This window comes from Balaenoptera physalus, assembly GCF_965194825.1.
Source record: "Balaenoptera physalus genome assembly, chromosome: 17".
In the NCBI taxonomy this organism is placed as follows: domain Eukaryota; kingdom Metazoa; phylum Chordata; class Mammalia; order Artiodactyla; family Balaenopteridae; genus Balaenoptera; species Balaenoptera physalus.
The window spans coordinates 70,218,179-70,239,985 of NC_138895.1; the positions used below are offsets into that span (position 1 = coordinate 70,218,179).

Consider the following 21,807-nt stretch of genomic DNA (forward strand, 5'->3'; position numbering starts at 1 on the left):
ACCTACTTGTACAACATCACGTGGGACCAAAAAGATGCGTCTTCTGGTCTAAATAAAAGTGAGACTTATCCTCAGTTAGCTGAGATTCTGGGAGGGGAGATGGATAAGTACACAAGACCATAAAATGGGGACATGAGTCATCTTTTAAGTCATAGTTTTAAGTGCAAAATCCTGGTGTATCTAGCAACTGACTTAAAGAAGAAAGCAGGTTTAAGAAAGTCCTAAGAGATGACCTGCCCAGCAAATTGTAAAAGCTGAAATAAAAGGCACAGTAAGGTAGATGAATGGCTATTTTCTCAGGCTCTTCCCATCTCATCCAGGCTTAGCGTGACTCTCTGACAGCCCACGGGGTTCTCTCCATCCCACCAGCATTGTACCTGCAGCGTTATGTTGCAAATTTCAGTTTGTTTGTTGCCACCATAAAACTGTGGGTTTCACCAGGTCAAAGATGATTTTTAAAAATATCTCTGTATCCCCTGCACTTGATAGAGTGGCTGGCACATCGTAGGTACCCGAGAGATGTCTGAGAGCAAATGGATGAAAAGTACACGATGACTTTGGCATGACACAGCTTTCTCCCCAAATGCTTCCCCTCTGCCACGTATGCATCACACTGCTTCTCCTATCCCCCCATCACTTACGTTGTAGGTGTCATTTATTTGCACCTGTTCAAATCAGAAGTGATGCTAAAGGGGGATTGTCTACCTTATGTCACTTAATCCTCATGACAGTGAAGTGAGCAGGTATTATTGTTCCTAGCTGAGGAAACTGAGAATCATAAAGTTTCTATTTTTGTTTATATTATGTTTAGAAGCTAATTCCCTTTCTACTATATCACATTGTATCATGTAGCCTGCTTGTCTGCTCCACTGAATTCGAAGCTTCCCAAAAGTAGGGATGATGTCTACCCCTTACATCCCCAATGTCAACCACAAAGTCTCATATCTGCTTGATAAGTGTCAGATAAACTCATTAATGGATGACAGATTATTAAACTTTTATTTATTTAAGAGGGACAGAGAGCTGCAATCACAAGACCTGCTGACACCTCGATCCACTTCCCCGAGGGTACCTACATGTCCTCTTCCTTAGTAAACCACTTAGCCACCAGCATGCAGATCCTTGACACTTAACAATCCATCCTTCATCCCTTGCCAGGACGCCAGGAAACCTTCTCAGAGGTCTACTAAAAGGAGAAAGAGGACCATAGCGGACGAATCTGCTGAAAACGTCATTGACTGGTGGTCGAAATATTATGCCTCCCTGAAGAAAGCACAGAAGGTAGATTCTCTCCTGGCTGTGACAGTCAAGGGCTTCGATAAGAACACAGCACCATTTACCACCCTCCCCAACCCCAAATCCTGCATTGTCCCCTCTATTAAATTCCGCTATATGTAGGCCCTACTTGGGTGTGGTTCTGTTAACTGCTTAAGGGTACAAAGCCTGAAAGGACCAAGGGTCCAGAACTGCCAAATCCTTACTGTCTGTCTGGAGCTGGCCCTAGGACACAGGCTCTGCTGTAAATGCTGGCAGGATGTGCAGTCTATCATGGCATCCAAGGAATCTGCCCACCTCAGGGAGGTCTAGTCAAGAGAAATGGGGCTCTGGACAGGTGGGCATCAGCGAAGGGGGCTTCAGGTTCACCTGGAGATTCCAGGTCAAAGGGTTCCAGGTCTCCAGCAGATTTCTAAGTTCATATGGGAAATTATCACAGTAAAGGCAGAGGTCTTGGCCTTAGCAAATGGGAATCATCAGCAGGGCCTCATGCACATGGAATAAGAAAGGGATTGAGTTATAAAGCCAGAGAACCAGTGGGGAGTGGGTCTGGAGACTCAGGCAAAAGCTCAGTGGCTGAATCTGGTAAGACTTCTCATCCTTGAGTAAAAATGGAAAGGAAAGTTATTCAAATGTTATCATCATATTTTATTGAATAGGAACTCTTCTGATTCTTTATTTGGAAAGACCATAATTTCTTCATCTAGGACTATCCATGAATATTGACATATAGTTAAATAAACAAACTAAATGTTAATCCCTGCTTCCAAACACCCTCGTTTTACTACAACGGACACTACCACTTCTGGTGAGTGTTCAGCCCTTTCCTCTTTCTCTGCTAACCTCCCCAGTCCCAGGACAAACCCAACAACCCAACATGCCAGCCCATAAAACTCATAGTTGCAGATTGAGGTGATGCTCCAGGGATGTGGAAGAACGGTGGGGAGAGGGGTTGCTTTCCCAGCGGCTGAGAGGAGGCTGCACATAGAGGACGAGGACGTCTACAGTTTGGTGGCACTGGCTTTGGAGGTGTGGGCACCTCTTCTCTAGGGCAGGGCATCTCCCTGCACTTAGTCCTAGGTCTTTACAGTGAGGCTTCATCTGGGGGCTACTGAGGACTGTTTGCATATTCTTTTAAAATGCAGAGGGCTGAGATAATTGAATTAGAACTGTTAGCAGTCAGGGTTAATAAATGAGACAAGACAGTGTCCATCATCTCGTCTCCCTCTTTTCTCAAAGGAAAAGGAGAGCAATTCCAAGGAGCAAAAAGGCAACACAGGTAAGTGGTTGCTCTGGGGACACTGGAACATGCATTAAGGCCATGTGAGTGAGAAAAGGATAAAATGGGAGCCATGGGAGCAACACTGGAGCCCAAAGCCCTCGTTTCCCTAGTGAGGAAATAATCCCAGGAAGATGACAACACTTTAAAGAGGCCACATAGCTGATCTGAGCTGGATGGAGACCAGATCCCAGGTCTCCTGAGTTCAGTTGAGTGCTGAAATCGACCCTTTGGCTCAAGTCCCTACGTTGACAGTCTTAATGCAGAAACAGCAGAGTAAAAATAGGAGCAAGCTGGGATGGCAGGCCCAAACCAGCATGATAAACTTTAATACAGGTGACCTGGATTTAGCTTCCAAAACTCAGTTGACAAGGTTTGGGTAGATCTGGTTTGGCAGAAGGTCAAATGAAGAGCCCTGGGATTTGAAATGACCATAAACTTGATGTAAGCCAACGGTAAGTCTTGGCCTGAAAACAACAGTAACACCAAGTGCTGTTGCAGGTGGCACAAAAAGTAAGAAAACCAGAGCCAAGCTCAGTTCCTCAGGCCACTCCTATTAGCATATTTAATTCTAAGACCAACCCCATGACATAAGCAATAGTATCTTGATTTGCAGATAGTAAAACAGAAGTACAAAGAGGTTGAGTAACTTGCCCAGGTTTATACAGCTAGAAAATAGTGGAGCTTGGGTGATTTTTCTCCAGCATCTGCTCCTAAAAAAATTACTGAATAATCTAAGTACATTTGTGACATTGTGTTAGACCCTTAGCATATTTGAGCCTGAGGTTGTTGAACTAGATGATTCTCAAGTTCCTAAACAGATCTGAGAGGGAATGTATCTAAAGCTTTGGTGTCACCCCATCCTGGGTCTGTTCTTTGCTAGCTGGGTGACTGGGCAAATTACTTACCCTCTCCGTGCCTAGTTTAATGAATTCTTGCATATGGCGGGGAAGGCCAACACATTGCCAGCCCCAGGGCATCCACTGACATTGCACTGCTATGTAAGTGGTATCTCCTCTGCTCCTTCAGTGCACAGCCTGCAGGGCTATGTGCAGAAATCCTACAGTGAAATGTTACTATTTCTTTCTTAAAAGAAGGGTCATGACACATGCCAGAGCAAAGGGAAAGAGGGAGCTTGACTTTGTTTCTTCTCATCTCAACAGCATAAGTCTAACCATTTTCACTAAATATCCACAGAGGCAAAACCAGACGAGGTAGTGGTAAACATAGATGGCCCGAAGAAGAAGAAAGACAAAATACTCAAGAAGAAACTCAAAGAAAAAGAAATCCCCAACCTGGCTGTCTTGCAGGTGTGTGGACACGGCCATCTTGGCCACGGTTAGGGTGGGAAACTCAGAAGGTGGGCGTTCTTTTAGTGCTTCAGTCAACTCCAGAATACCTTTGTCTGAATAACTTACTTTGTCTTTGTTATAATCATTGATGCAGAGTAACAAACTAACAAGCATGCAAGCGAAGATGGTGGAGCTTGCTATTTTTCCATTTTCTACATCCTCCTACCGAGAAGGGGCATAACTTAACTTGGTTAGCCTGGATGCAACAATGTAATTTACAGTGTGTGAGTTCCCCTGGGTTCACCTCTTGGGGCTTGACATCATCATGCAGATATGTACAGACTCGAAATAGCAGGAGTTTTAACTCTTACAAAAGTCAGCTTCGTCAGACCAGTCCTAACATTAGCCAGAGGCAATTAGCTAGAGGCATATTGATGGATATGAAAATTGGCATTATGAAAATTATGTACCTAGATAATGAATTTAGATAAGTAATTTTGATGGGAAATTTGAATAAGTGATTTAATTATATTACTCAATCAAAAACTCAATTCAATTTTCCATTTCTAAAATATATATGTAATTTTCTGCTTGGAAAATTCATGTCTACATGCATTATAATAAAAACAAATATTCCATCACTTTATATGTGTTAAGAATGAAATGTTCAGTGAATATTTTTTAATTTGAATGTCCTCAAAATATTGTAGTCTGTATCCAACAATCAATGACATCAATTAGCTATAAAAAGCTTTGTCACATTTATACTTATATATTATATTTAAAATATTGTTGGTTTAGCTATACTTCTTGGAATTTCAAAGTTTATCAAAAACGTTTTATAAATTTCAGAGTGGTACTTAGTTCTAGGAATGCCAAGTCAATCATATTCCTTATTTTGCTGAAGATAAATAGCGCCTCTTAGATTTTTCTAAGGGGCATATACGAAGGCTGGTTTTGGAGACTCTTGGCAGTTTTCATTAAATCGATCCTGGGCTTTCCTTCCTCTGAGCACACTCTTCTCCTTTTTTCCTAAAGATATATGATGGGGATCTGGAGAGTGAATTCAACAATTTTGAAGACTGGGTGAAAACCTTTGAGCTGCTCAGAGGCAAGTCTACGGAAGATGACCATGGCCTTGACAGAGACAGAGTCATAGGAAAGTTTAAGGCAGGTTCCAAGGTTAACCCTTTTATCTGGCTCTCCTGTCCATAAACGTCGGATATGACTCAATTCTGTTGGTCTGTGGTGTGCGACGTCTGTAAGGAAAATCCTTAATCTCTATGCAGGCCCCTCCCTCTCTAGAACCCCACAAGACCTAGCCCCAGTCTTTCAAGGTATTTGATTTGTGGCCAGTAAAGTGGATTGGAGCTCAGTCTGTGTAATATGAGGAGCCAGAGTCATTGCCTAAAGGGATCACTTAATTTTACTCTGCTTTTCCCACCCCCTGACCTACCAAACATATGATTTACACAAGCCTATCAGCTGAATGATTAAATTAATCAAACAACACAAACCCTTCATCTGGCCAACTTACGGTGTCAGCACCACAAAGCAGTAGCTGACACTTACTCTGAACCTACTGCATGCCTGGGCCCTTTATATGAAGGTCATGTGTTGGAAATCGCATGGGCATTGCAGCTTGCCAGTCTGGGTTTAAATCCTCATTTAGGATTTAAATCCTAACTAGCTTGTGATCTGGAGCAGTACTTGACCTCCCTGAGCCTCGGTTGCAGCATCTGAAAATAGAAATACTGAAGCCAAGATTGAATGAGATAATGGGAGAAAACACTAGCTCAGAACCCTGCATGTAAAAGGCACTCAGAATTCCATCTGATGCCCCTATTCGTTTCTCACGTAACAGCCCCGTGAGGAGGGTGGTACTCTACCAACACTGATTCACTGATGTACCATGAAGAAGCACAGATGCAGGAGGGTTATGCAGGAGGGTTATGTGAATGGCCTGAGGACATCCAGGGGACAAGAGTAGCACCACCCACCCCAGGTCCTGTTGGGTCCCAGGCTGTGCTCCTTTTCCCAGCGCTATGCCCTAGACATTTTGTTGTTTTTTTTTTAATTTTAAAAAACCCTCTTTATTTTGAATAGTTAAGATTCACAGAAAGTTGCAAAGATGGTAGACAGAGGTCTAGTGGACCCTTCACCCAGTTTCCTCCATTGTTTACATCTTATGTAAATACCAAAACCAGTATATCCACATTGATAGAGTGTGTATATAGTTTTATGTAATTTTAATCACATATGTAGCTTTGCATAACCACTACCACAAACAAGATACAGAGCTATTCCATCACCACAAAGATCTCCATCATGCTACCCCTTTATAATTATGCCCTGCTTGTGACCATCTCTATCCTCTGGCAATCACTGACTTATCCTCTACCTTTATAATTTTGTAGTTGCAAGAAAGTTATATAAATGGAATCCTCCAGTATGAGACTTTTGAGATTGGCTCTTTTCACTTATATAACTTCCTTGAGATCCATCCAAGTTGTTGCGTGTATCAATAATTTATTCCTCTACATGGCTGGTTTTCAGCGGGGCATATGACTATCTTGTTTCAATGGGTAGTGCTTTGTGGTTCCAGGGCTCCTTCTGCATCTACAAAAGCCCCGAGGATTCCAGCATCAAGGACAGCAAGCAGCTGAGAATCCAGCAAGGGATTCCATCCAACCACCCCATCAAAGTCCTGATCAGGGTGTACATTGTTGCGGTGAGGCATCCTTGTTTACTCTGAGGGGTTGTTTTAATCTCCTAGAGCTGCCATAACAAAATACCATAGACTGGGTGACATAAACAACAGATACTCATTTTCTCCAGTTCTGGAGGCTGAAAGTCCATAATCAAGGTACCATCAGAGTTGGTTTCTGGTGAGACCTTTTTTCTTGGCTTATAGATGGCCACCTTCTTGCTGTGTCCTCAAATGGCCTTTCCTGTGTGTGTGTGTGTGTGTGTGTGTGAGAGAGAGAGAGAGAGAGAGAAGAGGAGATCTGTTGTCTCTTTCTCTTCTTGTAAGGCCACCAGTTCTATCGGATTAGGACACCACCCTTATGACCTCATTTAACCTTAATTAGCTCCCTAAAGGCCCCGTCTCCAAATACAGTCACATTAGGGGTTAGGGCTTTGACATAGGAATTTTGAGAAAACACAATTCGGTCCATAACAGAGGGTATGAAGTTTGGTTGGTAACATGGACCTTTGCTGGCTTTTCACTGAGTGAAAATATTTCCCAGTCTGAGAGGACTGCTCTGTGTAGCTTTATTTGCTCTCTGTGGTTGCCTGCTAGCTGGGCAGGAAACCAAGTAGCCCTGAAGCAGGAAGCTCACAGGCAAGACAGAGGGAAGAATCAGGGCAGAGCCAGGGCAGCTGCCGCTGTGCAATCCTCCCCCACCTCCGGGGCTATGCCTCTGTTCTGCTGCAGTCAGAAATTTCATTTCCAGTGTATTTCCAAGAACAATATTATCTGCCCTAGGCTTCCTCCTTTCTGATAATGAGAGCACTAAACTCTAATTGTGAAACTTTTGGCCTGTTTGCCAGGAAGCTTGGGGCCAAATTTGGTGCTCAATCAAAGCAACTGTGTGCTAGACGTTTATGGTTCATGTATTTGTTTTCATCTCTTGACCTTGGAGTTGATTTTCATAACCTTACTTGATTGTAGTCATCTTATTTTATATTAACTCTTTGCTTAAATTGCCTAAAATCTTTTTTAGAAACTGAAATGAAACATAAAACAAAGATGAATTATTCTTTAACGCCAGGGGACAACTAAACATCCCCTTTCCATCATGCAGTTCTCATGTTTCCTTTGTTATTAGCAGCAAGGTCATCATGGCCATGACCACCATGTGCCAGGCATGTTCTAATCACTAAGGATATCGTGACGGAAAAAAACACAGTGCCTGCCCTCGAAGAAGTCACAGTCTAGTTGGAAAGATGAGAAGTAACTTGTAAAGTTATCCAATAAGGGATAAAGGATTCAATATAGGATACTACAAGTATCCAATAAAGGATACTTGTAGTATCCTTTATTCATTCATTCAACAAATATTGGGAAGACCCTGTCCTAAGTCCTGGAGTTAATGTAATGAACAAGACAGACAGTACAATAACTTGTAAAGCGTTATTGGCAATGCCAATAGTCTATATTAAACACCCACCCACAGGATAGTTTAGACTAATCTTTTCAAAATTTTGTTCAGGAAATCACTCATGTCTTGGGAGAGATAATTAATATGGATTCCTCTGGAAATAGACCATGTATTCAAATAAATTCTAGAAATGATGCATATAGTAATTCATTTCCCTTCTCCAACACCTGAGATTCACAAAGCTCATTAGCATATTCAAGGCTCTGAGAATTCCAGAAGCAAAGAAACCTATTTAACTGTTGAATCTTTAACAGCATTTTCAAAACTTACTGCCCACACCTACTTTTCCTCTCTACAGGAAACACTGTGGAACTCAGGTTCTACGGGACATATTTTGGGGAACCCAGAAATAAGAGTCTGAATAGTAGGAAGGAGAGGGAGAAATTTTTTGGACTACAAAGATTGGAGAAGGATTATGACTATTTATTCATTTAGCAAATATCTACAGCACACTTTTATATGTATATATATGTATATGTGTATGTATATATCTATATATAGATATAGGTATAGATATAGATATTTATATACAGGTACCCTCTAGACAAAGACCAAGAAGGCAGATCAGGTTCCTGCTCAGGAAACAGTGTGGAGGAAGGAGAACTGGGGCTGGAACTTGAGGACCGGCAGGTCTTGAACAAATGAAGAGTCAGAGGGTAGCAGCCCTGGGCTGTAGGGAGTAGGATAAATTATGGACAATGTTTTTCATCGACATTTCTAGTAATGGTGATTATGTGTGGTTTGCTCTCTTACACTAAGATTTAATTAACTAAATAATAAGTTAATTTAAAAATCTCTTAATTTAATAAAACACCAAAGAAGTAGAAAGTAATACTACTTAAATTTTGCATGGAGAAAGAAATCAAATCCCCCCACCTCTGCAATTCCATCCCCAGAAACTTACCCTTCTTATGTATATATACTCGTCTTATGCAAACACATCTCTATCTATTTACACCTGTCTACAACTACATCCAGGTATTTATTTAACGGAGTCCAGCTTCATGTATTACATGTTGATCTTCTATTTTCTTTCTTTACTTAGTAATGTACCTTGGACATTTTTCTAGATCAGTACGTATAGGTCTTTCTCATTCCTATTAGTAGCCACCTAGTGTTTTCTTGAATTAATGTAGTATCCTTTATTCATTCATTCAACAAATATTGGGAAGACCCTGTCCTAAGTCCTGGAGTTAATGTAATGAACAAGACAGACAGTACCCTTGCTCTCATGGAGATTATAACTAATTGGGGGTGGTGTGGGCATTAGGAGGGTATGAAAATAAACAACAGACAGATAAATAAGCAAGATGAATGTCAGAGATAACTGCTAAATAAAGAATTAAAATTGGGGGATGTAATCAACTATATTTCAGTAAAAAAAAAAAAAAAATTGGGCAATGTGATGACGAGGGTAAATGGGGAAGGGACAATTTTGGATGGAAACCAGGATCTTGACCACTAGACCATGGGGCCAGCAGGGGAGGGACAATTTTGGATGGAGTTTCTCCCTAAGTAATTGACATATAGGTTGGTCACAATTTTTAGCTATTAAACAACGTTCTAATGAACAACCTTGAAAATATAGCTTTGTGTGCTTATACCCTTCTGTCTGTAGGACAGAGTCCTAAAAATGAGACTGTTTCTTATCCAGCTCTCATCTCTGCAGTTTCTCCATCTTCTCCGTGTCCTTCCTCACCAGCTCCCTACCCTGGTCCTCCCTGACGGAAACAGATCGTCACTCAGCTGACCAACGCTAAATGCAAGACTGACGGGGTCATGGATTCAGATTCCACTACTTCTGGGGGGAGGCTTTAGGTCTACCCCATAATTTTACATATTAATCTCAGAGAGATGACATGTTTTGCCCAAGATCACATGACTACCTAAAACTGGAACTCAAATTCATACCTTCTGCTTCCTGGTCCAGCAGATTCCTCATTACTCTGTGCCAAGGGCTGCTTTCCACTGGGGAGACAACTCGAGAGAAAGTAGAACTTGGGCAAAGCTGATAACTTTTCTTTTAACAGCAGAGTAGAGAGGCTAAAACAGTGGTTCTTAACTTTAGCTGCACACTAGAATCATCTAGGGAGCTTCTAAAGATCCCCAAGTCCAGGGCCAATTTAATCAGAATATCTGGGAATAGACCTCAGGCATCAGTATTTTTTAAAACTCCCAGGTGATCCCGGTGCCAGCCAGTGTTGAGAACCACTGGACCAAAGGGATTTTTTTCTCTTCTCCAGGCATTTAATCTTAGTCCAGCTGATCCAGATGGCAAATCGGATCCCTACATTGTGGTCAAGCTTGGCAAAACTGAAATCAAAGACCGGGACAAATACATCCCTAAACAACTGAACCCAGTATTTGGAAGGTCAGTGGCCATCTGGGTCTCATTGCATTGTCCTCTGCATTTGTTCCTATGGTGCTTCTGTAGGGTGTTTGGTGTGGATACGTGTATGGGTCTGAGTAAAGAGTGCAGGAGATTAAATGCCGACTCCTGCCCAGGATAACAACCAATCAAGCCTCTCTTCACGGAGAAGGGCTGAATTCTTTCCTTGGTCCCTTCAGCAGCTTGGTTCTGCATGGTCTTCATGCCCATGGTTTTCCAATAAGGATTTTCCCAGATCTCAAATTTAAGACACCACTTGAACAGTCATCAGATTCAGCCTCCTGCCTTGGAGAGAGTTCCTTTTTCCAAAAAGATAACCAAGGCCCAGAGAGGTTTAGAAACTTGTTCAAGTTCACACAGCTCATAAGTAGAAGAGAAGGGGCCAGATGTTTGGTCTTTTGTCTTCTACCAAAGAGATTTTTCCATCGTATCATCTTGCAGTTCACTTGAGGTGACCCCTGCAGTCAAAAAGTGGAACTGCACCCACCGCCTGTGTTTTGTTTTCCTGCAAAGTGTTTACAATGCATTGCACTTGTGTTATGTTTAGGTGAACCAGGCATTCTCCAGTTCACAGCAACCCTACCACCCCATTTATCTTCTAAAAGGGTATGTGACACATTTATGTTCCCTGCTTGGGTTTGTGCTCTTGACTGCCAAAAACTCTGGAGTCAAGCAGACCTGGGTTTCACTCTGCCACATACAGGCTGAGTAACTGTATGCGGACGGCTTAACCTCTCTGGTCTTGGTTTTTCTCATCTGTAAAGCAATAACAGTGATACTTGACTCTCAGACGCCTTTAGAAGATTAAATATGACAAGCACCTAGCATGTTGTCTATGATAGTGCATAGTAGATACTCAAAACTCATTAGCTTCCTTCCACTCCCCTTGAAAATCATTTTAGCAATGCACACATCTTAAGTGTATTTAATTTCTTTTTTTCCGGAGTAACAAGGAGCATGGGATGAGATCTTTATCCAGCCCATTTAAATTCATTTACACATTTGTGATCGCTTTGGACCCTCTGACATTTGATCAGCACCAGCCTCTTACATTTTATTGCTCCCAAGGAAATAAGGCAATAAACAATCTTGCCTGTTCAGATGAAAGAGAATGATTAAAAAGACATGCTGGGGAAACTTACCCTTGCTTCCCTGATCCGGAGATGACCTTTATCATTACCTGCTGTTTACATAACCAGCACTTCATTTTGTCAAGTGCTTTGCAGTCACGTTTTATGAGCTGCTCTTACCACAGTGCCATGAATTACACTGGTTTTATAACCTCCGTTTATGGCTGTGGTAAACAAAAGAAGAGGATGATGGAATAGTCCCTCCTGCCTCTGGCATTTCAGAGCCTCTTCCAGAAGCCCTCCAGGTGTGGATGCTTTGTTGGATGTATATTTAATTGTTACTCAGGGACAGACATTGTTGGCTCAATCTGTGTTCCAGCAGGGAGAGTGGAGGGCTCTCATCCCCGACCTGGGGTCTGGGGAACTCCTCTTTGAGACCTCCCCATAAGAGGATGTCACTGGCTCCACCCCTGATGCCCTGGCCCCTGGTCTGCTTTACTTTTCTTCATAACCTGTGACATGAATTGGTGTGTTTATGTGTTTATAGCTGTCTCCCATCTCCCCTCTAGAATGTAAGCTCCATTCGTGCAGGGACTTGGTCTAGTCTGTTCAATGCCGCATCCCCAGCACCTAGGACAGTGTGTGGCACAGAGCAGATGCTCTTTAAATATTTGTAGAATGAACAAATGAACAAACAGATTGACAAACAACCCTTCAGTCAGTTTTCAGTGGGATTTCATGGGACCCCATCATCCTGAGGGGCTACATGTCTGAAGAGTTGGCCGTTCCTCATTTTCTTAATAACCACAGTGCCTGGCACATAATGGATGTCTCATAAATGTCAAATGAACAAGTGAATCAATAGAAGGATGAATGAATGGGCAAAGAAACAGTGAGACATCTTTGCTCTGAAGCTTTCGGTACTGAATGTTTCTACAAGGCTCAGTTTTCACCCATTTCAGGATGCATTCTCTTTTCTCACACCAATGCTGTTTCTAGAGATCCTATCTCACTGACACACACACGTTGGTATAAGGCTAGTTTATCCCCGAATGACTGGAAGTCCAATCATGGTGAGCTGGTTTTGGTAGTTTTTCTAAGGACAGCGCTAATGAAAATTCAGGAGAGGTGAACCTGTGAGCACATAGCACACAACTCTGGGAGATGGACCAGAACAATTGAGCCCTCTGTCCTCTGTCATGGTTGCCAGGTCCAGTTAAGCACTTAATAAATCCTTCCTTGGTGGCAACAGCTTGGTGATGGCCAAGCTCAGAGGTGGCTGGGGGCTTTCTTGTGAGATGCCTCTAGAATATCAGTTACAGTTTCAAATCCAAATCTTAGAGCCCCAGAGAGGCAATACTATGTCTTCAGGTGGAAGAAACAAATTTCTTTTTTGCATAGCTGTATCCCTGGCCTGCTAGAGCTGCCAGCATCAGTCAGTTACAGGCACTGGAGCTGTCCAGCATCTCTGCTTTTTTTTTTTTTTTTTTTTAATTAATTAATTTATGGCTGTGTTGGGTCTTCGTTTCTGTGCAAGGGCTTTCTCTAGTTGCGGCAAGTGGGGGACACTCTTCATCACGGTGCGCGGGCCTCTCACTATCGCGGCCTCTCTTGTTGCAGAGCACAGGCTCCAGACGCGCAGGCTCAGTAATTGTGTGGCTCACGGGCCCAGTTGCTCTGCGGCATGTGGGACCTTCCCAGACCAGGGCTCGAACCCGTGTCCCCTGCACTGGCAGGCAGACTCTCAACCACTGCGCCACCAGGGAAGCCCCGCATCTCTGCTTTTTTCTCTCTGGGGAGGGCTAATTGGCTCCAGGCTGTGCTGTGATTGCTGTCCCTACCAACCTGGAGAGTGAGAGTCAGGGTAAGTGGACCTGACCGTGACAGCAGCAGCCCAGACAGACCTGAGGACAGGCAGGGAAATAATGGGTCCTCTGTTCTCCCCTCCTCTCTGCATCCTCTCTGTCCCTTGTTCCCAGACCAGCCTCCCCACCTTGTCCCAGGGCAGACAGAGACAGGAACAACTGGAGAAACCCTGGTGTATCCTTGATTTTGTTTTCAAGAACACATTTCCCTAAAATGCAGCCTTTCACTCCCAATTTAATTCTTAATTATCTTCTCTAACGCTCAGTAGCACGGATAATGCATTGTCACGGGAAATCTGACAGCATTGCTATTCTTTTCAACACTGCATTGGGGTGAGATTGTGGAAAGAGAACGGTACCAGGAGTTAGGAAACTGGTACTTATCCCAGTTTGACCTGATTTATGATCCTGGGCAAGTCCCTTGTGTTCTCTGGATTTCAGTTTTCTTATCTGTAAAATGAAGCGATTGGATATGGTGATTTCTGAGATCCCTTACAGTTCAAGGAAACATTTATTGCGTATACTCTCTGCAGGTGAAGTGCAGCCTCCAGTAATGCAGAGATGAAGAGGGCAGGTCTCTGTTCTCAAGGGGCTCAGAATAATCTTGTAGAGACAGCATTCCAGTCCTGCAAGTCTATGTTCTAATGATTTTCCATTGTCAATAGGATTTTCATTTCAAATAAACCCAGCTGGTATTCCCTGATGAAGCAACAATGGAGGGGAAAGGGAATGGTAAATTATTGGGTACCAGGTTGAATGCCTGGAAGTTAAATCTGTGTTTATACAAACACTATCACATTTAACCACTCTGCTATATTATAAAGAAGACATATTTATCCCCATTTACACATAAAGAGGCTGAGAGGGATGAAATAACTTTCCCAATGTATTACAACCGGGAAGTGGCTGATTCAAAATACAGATTAGAAATCAGTCCTGTTTGAGACCAAAATCTAAGACTTTCCTCTCCCTCTTGCTGTCACCCTAGTTGAAGACTGCAAGGCATGGCCCACAGAAGAGGAGATGATTTGCTACTGGAAAACTGACAAAAGAGTTGGAAAATTGGTTGCATCTCAATGAAAAATTAAACCACATAAACATCCATTAAGTAGTAACTGGATTGCTGAGTGTTTAGTGAGTTCATATGGACTGTAGGTGGGCTAAAAGTGAAGCAGGGAAAAGTTCTCTGTATCACCAAATGCTGTTGATTCCTAAAACCTCTGCTTGGATGGCAGGTCATTTGAGATCCAGGCCACATTCCCAAAGGAGTCCTTGCTCTCTGTGCTGATCTACGACCATGACATGATTGGGATGGATGACCTCATTGGTGAGACGAGGATTGACCTGGAGAACCGCTTCTACAGCAAACACCGAGCCATCTGTGGCTTGCAGAATCAATATGAGATGTAAGTTATTCCTCCCATGGAGACTCTCATGGAACGCTGTCGGTGTTCTGAGGCTGCAGCCTATGCGCTGGGAAGGCCAGCCAAGGCCCAGATTTAATATCTCAGATGTGCTCCATGTCAGCAGGGCTGGTTTGGGGAAACTGCTCACTGCACTTGAGGGTACTTGGGGCTGGGGAAGCAAAACTGATTTAGTACCCAGGGCAGGTTCTTCAAGAGTCAAGAGCTGAATTGTATTTGTTCATTCGATCAGCTGGGCCTGGTGGACAGAGTTCCCAGTGGGGAATGATGCTAGAAGAATGATTAATATAATACAACTGCCAATATCCTAGTTAATTACAACAAACACTCATGAGTGCTTACAATATACCACGCACTTTACATGGAGTATCTCATTCAATTCTCTCAAAACCCATTAAGGTGTTATCCCCATCTTACACATGTGGGAAAAGTGGGTCCAACTCTCATTCTTTACAAAGATTTTTGAATTCTGATTAATTTTAAAATATAAATTATCAGCTTTATTTTTTATTTTTACTTTTATTAAGGCTTTTAAAATAACATTTATTTCTTAAAAGCTAACATGTGCATAATAGGAAACCAAAAAGCACAAGAAGCAAAAAACAAAGTCATCCATAATCACAAGCAGTTTACCGTTTGATGTGTCCTTCTAGGTCTTGTTTTTCTATCTACATGACTATCTACGCTTGACTATCTACAAGCATCCATTTTTATGTTTAAGATCATACAGTTATGTATCATGCTTTTTCACACACCATGAATATTTACCATTTCAAAGTCCCAAAGCTATGAGCATTTTAATAACCAAGAATACACTACACCAACTCAGTCTGGAAGGAAAAAATGTAATCCTGCCTTTCTTGGTGACAAAAATTTCATAAAAGACAAAAATAGCAGCAGGCCTCTAAATAAAGATATTGGTTGAGTTACGATCAAAATACTACATTCCCTTAATGTTCAATTAAAAATGAGACATAGAGCAACAGAGACCAGCTTTATTTTTTAAAGTATGATATATTTAATATCTTAAGAAAAAAACTCTTACAAATATCAACTAGGAAAATATAAAAACATCCATTAGATTTCCATGGTATAATTTTAGAAATATTTCTTCTGAATATAAAGTAATATATATTCCTTGTAGAAACTTTAGGACATACGGAAAGTACAAAATGATGCTCAAATTATTTTATCCAGAGATAAAATTTACATTAAAAAATTTGTATGTATTTCCTTTTAGTATTTTTTTCTATGCTATTTCCCCCAAAGTTGGACTTATACTATCCATGCAATTTTGTAAGCTTCTTGTTGCACTTATACCCTTATAAGCATTTTATGATGTCATTAAATATTCTTCAAAGTCATTATTTTAATAGTGGTGCTCCATTATATAAATTTACTATAAAATGATATAACCAATTTCCCTTCCTGAATTTCAGGGCATTTATATTTTTCTTTCTTATTCCATTAGAAATATTGCTGCCATGCACGTTCCCATACAAAAGCCACTGCAAACCTTTCTGATAATTCATTCAGTGTTCGTCCATAGATATGGATTTATTCCATTAAAAGGAATGCACACTTTAAAGACTTTTCATATATATGTCCAAATGGCTCTCCAGAAGGGTTGGACCAATTTACACTCTCATTAACACAGTCTGAGCATCTATTTCCTCCATGGCATGATTTTTCAGACAAGTCTCTACTGCTGGCCTGTTCTTCTCTGAGCCTAGAAGGCCGGTTCAGTTTTGGGACTGTAGTGAATTTATAAGCCTCCTGATGTATTTACATCATTCTCAAGTACCTGAGAGGGTACCATTCAGAGAATGATTAGCTGTGCTCACTCTGAAGTCGGTAAACGAAGCCTCAAGCAAACATAGTGGATCTTTTGTTCAGGAGAATTTCCTGACAGTGGAACTAGCAGGGACCAGAATAATTTAGTCAGGGGAGTTGTTCTCTGAAGTTTTAAAAATAAACAAGAGCACTTATTTCTGGGGAGGCCTATGTATGGCTCTGGGGGTGGCATGGAATCTTTTCAGCATCCTCATATCTCTGGCCCAGTGTAGGAAAACTGCTTTATAGCCATGTTTTGGTTTATTTCAATGCTTAAACAAATTAAATTCTGATGAATCCCGCATCCCAGGGAGCAGAGAAATCCAAGCTTATCTTGGTCATGGTTCTTAGGGAGCATCTCATTGCAAGTTAATAATTTTTAACCAAACAGCTAGTTTTTAAGGGAAGAAGGGGTTGAAAAGATTTAGAAACCCACCACTAGGAAATAACTGATTAGAGAAATGGCACATCAAGACTTCCTGCCTGTGACATGAGTCTACAATATGATTTTGGCGGAGGAGGAGAAGGGAGGAAAGAAGCAGAGAAATTGGAAGGATGAGCTAGGCTTTCTTCTTAGAATAAGTAGCAGCCAAATAGCTATTCTGCTAGGGACAGAACAAACTAAACAAAAACTACCTGCAAAGAAATCCACAGAGACAGAAAGCAGATTGGTGACTGCCAGAGGCTGCGTTGGGTAGGGGGAATGAGGAGTAATTGCTTAATGGGTAGAGGGTTTTCTTTCGGGGTGATGACAATTTTTTGGAACTAGATAGAGGTGGTGGTTGCACAACGTTGTGAAAGTACTAAATGCCACCAAATTGGTCAACTTTATAATGGTCAATTTTGTTATGTGAATTTCACTTCAGATTTTTTTTAAAGGATGCCTGTCTTTAAAAAAAATATCCAAAACTACCTGGAAAGAATGTTTATGTCAAGCTACTCAGAAGTTCTGCCTTTTGTACAAGCATACATATGCAGAGGTATTGACCAGAAAAGAGAGAAGATAACAAAATGAAAACACTAGCCCCAAGCTTGTAGAAGGTCAAGTTAAATCTGAAGGATTAACACAGATCATACTTAGGTGGTCCTTTTTACCGGCACCTCAGATGTGGCTCCCGGGGAGGCTGGACCTCACCCTCTGTCCCTTCTCCACTTTTCAGAGAAGGATACAATGCCTGGAGAGACACGTCCAAGCCCACCGAAATCCTCACCAAGCTCTGCAAAGACAACAAGCTGGATGGCCCCTACTTTTGCCCTGGGAAAATACAGATAGGAAACCAGGTCTTTTCTGGAAAAACAGTCTTCACCGAGGAGGACACAGGTAACTGTCCCAATGTATCCCGCTGACATGGCTCTTCTTTTGAAAAGCCTGCTTTCAGTGGTGTTGGTGACTGAAGATAATGCTCATTTATTGTACAATTAATGCATGCTCACAGTAGAAAATATGGAAAAGTAAGGAGGACGATGAAAATCACTCTTAATCCCCAAATTCAGAGATAACCGTGGTGCGTGCTGGTATATTTCTTTACAGAAATATAAATTTTGCACAGTGTGTGTGCAGTATGGCACATTTTTACATAATTTTAAATGTACCATATCTATAGTTTTGTACTCTGCCTTTTCTATTTCCAATAGATTACGACAATTCTCTGTTCTTTGAAACAATCCTTGATAATATTCTATTTTATGGCTGTGACATTTATTTCCATTGTGTCCATTTTTGTAGTGACACTTAATGCTACCACGAACATCCTTACGCATATTTTTGCGTATTTCTGATGTGTCTACAGTATATATCATATAAGTAGAATTGTTGTGTCAGAAGATAGACAATACCTTAAAATTAAAATTAAAATATTACATAAAATAAATAATTGGACACAACTCAAATTACCCCCATAAGTGTTATACCAACAAGTCTCCTGTTTCAACACCAAGAAACAGATTTTTCCATATGAGCAACATAGGACATACCAGGAAGATCCCAGAGAGCCTTTCATAAATTTAGGATAAGAAAAAAAAGCCACCTTTACTTTAAGGATATAGAACAATTTCTGTACTGTCACACTTGTCCATTTGATGCTTAAAAATTACCTATGTATGGTGCAGTGCTCCTGATGCAAAAAGCCCAATTAAGTACATGCTACAGGGTGTTTGACACTATGTTGATCCCACCACTTCAATGCCAAGATTTCTTTTTACCTTGTTGTTTTGGCCCCAAGAACTTCTTAGAGGTTCATGCATGCAGAGTTATTGACATTTAATGTATTCATGATATTGATGAATTTCTGTGAGAAAAATACTTTTCCGTAATATACTCTATTAAGCCACTTTAGTCCCTTGGTCAGTATTCTACATTTCATGATTAAACAATTTACTTGCCCACAAAAAACCTGAAATTATATTCCTTAAGATCAGTTCTTGACTGATTAAACTTTTTGACAAAGATTTAATTCATTGATTACTTGTTCATCCCTATTGACTTTTACTGATTGTAATGACTGCTGTTGGGAGATTTTTTTGGTAGCCTTTTTTTGGTTAAACCTGGTTCAACTTGCCTATGTCGAATTTGGCCATTCTAAACTTTGTTCAAGAAGATTTTATTCTTTCAACAATTTTTGCCTTATTTTGCGAGTATTATTTCTACTGGTAGTTTTTGTCATGAATTACCTTTTTTGGTAAAACGATAGATCAGAGAATCTTTTCTGGAGTAAGTGTTGGTAGGCGGGAGATCCCAAGCAATAATGAGAAAAGTCAAAAGACATCGATGAGCACATATTGTGCCTGTTTCACCACATTGCTTAGGGCCACACTGGTTCTCCAGGCCCTCTCCCACTATGGTGTTAGCAAACAGCTTTATGTCTCCAGGAAACATACCCTCTCTAGCCCCTTGAAGCCGAGTTTGTGATTCATAGACTCTGAAGGAGTCTGATTCAAGGGGTGAAGGGAGTCCTGTATTCCAAGACTCTGACTGCGCTCTAGATCTTTTGGTCAACCCGTCTCATTTCCCACTTTCTTAACTTTCTTTTAATTAATTTTTTTTTAACTGAAGTACCGTTGATTTACAATGATGTACAAATCTTTGCTGTACAGCAAAGTGACTCAGTTATACACATATATACATCCTTTTTTTTTTAAGTATTCTTTTCCATTATGGTTTGTCCCAGGAGATTGGCTATAGTTCCCTGTGCTATACAGTAGGACCTTGTTGTTTATCCATTCTATATGTAATAGTCTGCATCTACCAGCCCTATACTCCTAGTTCCTCCCTCTCCCTCCCCCCTCCCCCTTGGCAACCACAAGTCTGACCTCTAGGTCTGTGAGTCTGTTTCTGTTTTCTAGATAGGTTGGCTCTCTTCACTTTCAATCTCTTTCCCCTTCCCACCACTCTACTCCTACCTCTTTCCATTCTCTCGTTGTCCTTTTTCTCTTTCACTGTCTTTTCTCTCTCCCTGTTCCTTGGTATATTTAAATGAACCTCTAAGGGAGTGTTTGAAAACGTATCTGACAGCCCATGACTATCCGCTTACAGGAACACATCTGACAAGTCTCTTTATTTTTCTCTCTTCCATGCAGATGAGACGGTGGAGTCCTACGAGCACTTGGCCCTCAGCATTTTACGCTCTTGGGAGGATATCCCGGAGGTTGGGTGTCGGCTGGTTCCTGAGCACATAGAAACTCGGCCACTGTACCACAGGGATAAGCCAGGAATGGAGCAGGTAGTGGCCAAGACAGTTCTGGTCCCAATAAGAGTGTTCATCCCCGAAGAGAATGACATTTCCCCTACAAGTTAATCTTGTGTGCCGTATAATAATGGTTCTCAACCAGGGACAATTTTGCCCCTCCTGCCCCGGACGTTTAGCAATGTCTCAAATATTTTTGGTCGTCTCACGTGGGTGGGGGTGATATTGGCATCTAGTGGGAAGGGACAGAGATGCTGCTAAACGTCCTATTCTGTACTGGGCAGCCCTCCACAACAAAGAATTATTCAGCCCCAAACGAATGTTGAGATTGAGAAACTCTGCCCTAAAATCAGAGTAGGATTTAGTGCTCTTTCCCTTTTATGATTTGAGTTATCAAGTTCTTTCTGAAGAATCCTGACACTTGAGAAACTTCAAAACTCATCTGATGTGCCCAAGACCTTGTCCAAAAATCTGTCAGTAACCACACAGCCCACTAGTTTTCCCAAAGAAGCAATAGTTGGAGGCTTTCCTTGAAGAACTGGCAAAACAAGCTGTGTGGAAAAGATGACTAGAGATCTGGCTTCTGAGTTAGAAGGGAAGAGAAGACAACTTTATTAAGAGGCTTTTATGTTCTAGGCCCTTTACAGAAATGATCTCACCTAATTAGGATGGCCATAGATTTATTTATCCAAATTATGGCCATTTTGAGAGTGAAAGAAGGCACTATTAATAATTAAGCTGATACAAGGGGCACACACCATGGTTTTCCTAGACAAATGGGTGTGTGTGTCACCTCACGCTTATTTCTTAATACAGCCTCATGATGAAATTATTATAATCCTTACTTTTAAGATGAAGAAATTGAGGTTCAGAGAGTTTAAGTAACTTGCTCAAAGTTACTCAGCTGGTAATAAGTAGAGGTGGGATTTAAGCCAGGCAGTGTGAGTCCCTAGTTCTGTCCCAGCTCTGGACTCACTCGCTGCGTAGTCTGGGCAAAGCACATGGGCTTGACTATAATGGGGCAGGAACTCCCACACTGCTATCCCAGCAATGCTGGGGTATAAACCTAGTGATAGCATGCGTGAGGGCGTGTCTTGAAAGGATAAACTTTTATCAGGTGTAGAAGCCTATGACTATTTCCTAAGATTTACTACCAGATGTTTGAAATCTTTTGGTTACTGGTATCCTTCATTTTGCCTGTCAGATGTAGCTTCTTGGTTAACGGTGAATGTTAATGTCTCTTTAGAGACCTCGGAATATAATCCTCCATTGAATTGGTTCTTCTCTTCCCGAATGCTAACTCTTTGCTTACATTGCCCCTTCCCCTGGAAATCCTCTTTTTTTTTTTCCTAGCCAAAGCCCCTCGTTCACCCAAATCCTACAAATCCTTCCTACTCTGTTGGAAGCCCCACTTACTTCATATAGAATCTCCCCTGACCATCCCAGCCCTTGTTGATCACTCACCTTCTTGCCTGAGCTGACGGAGCAATTAGCATGCATACAACAGAGCTGAACATGGAATCCACTGGAC

General features: G+C 41.5%; 1 protein-coding gene across 1 annotated transcript in view; it reads left to right on the plus strand.

The window, feature by feature from the left end:
• The window catches only part of FER1L6 (fer-1 like family member 6), a 125,057-nt gene that overhangs the window by 85,213 nt on the left and 18,037 nt on the right, over window positions 1-21,807 (plus strand). The window contains exons 27-35 of the mRNA XM_082433119.1: window positions 1,159-1,281; window positions 2,515-2,554; window positions 3,752-3,864; window positions 4,885-5,016; window positions 6,452-6,577; window positions 10,256-10,383; window positions 14,572-14,742; window positions 17,754-17,914; window positions 20,170-20,312. Coding sequence (XP_082289245.1) covers window positions 1,159-1,281; window positions 2,515-2,554; window positions 3,752-3,864; window positions 4,885-5,016; window positions 6,452-6,577; window positions 10,256-10,383; window positions 14,572-14,742; window positions 17,754-17,914; window positions 20,170-20,312 — 1,137 coding nt within the window. The remainder of the gene's footprint in view (window positions 1-1,158; window positions 1,282-2,514; window positions 2,555-3,751; window positions 3,865-4,884; window positions 5,017-6,451; window positions 6,578-10,255; window positions 10,384-14,571; window positions 14,743-17,753; window positions 17,915-20,169; window positions 20,313-21,807) is intronic.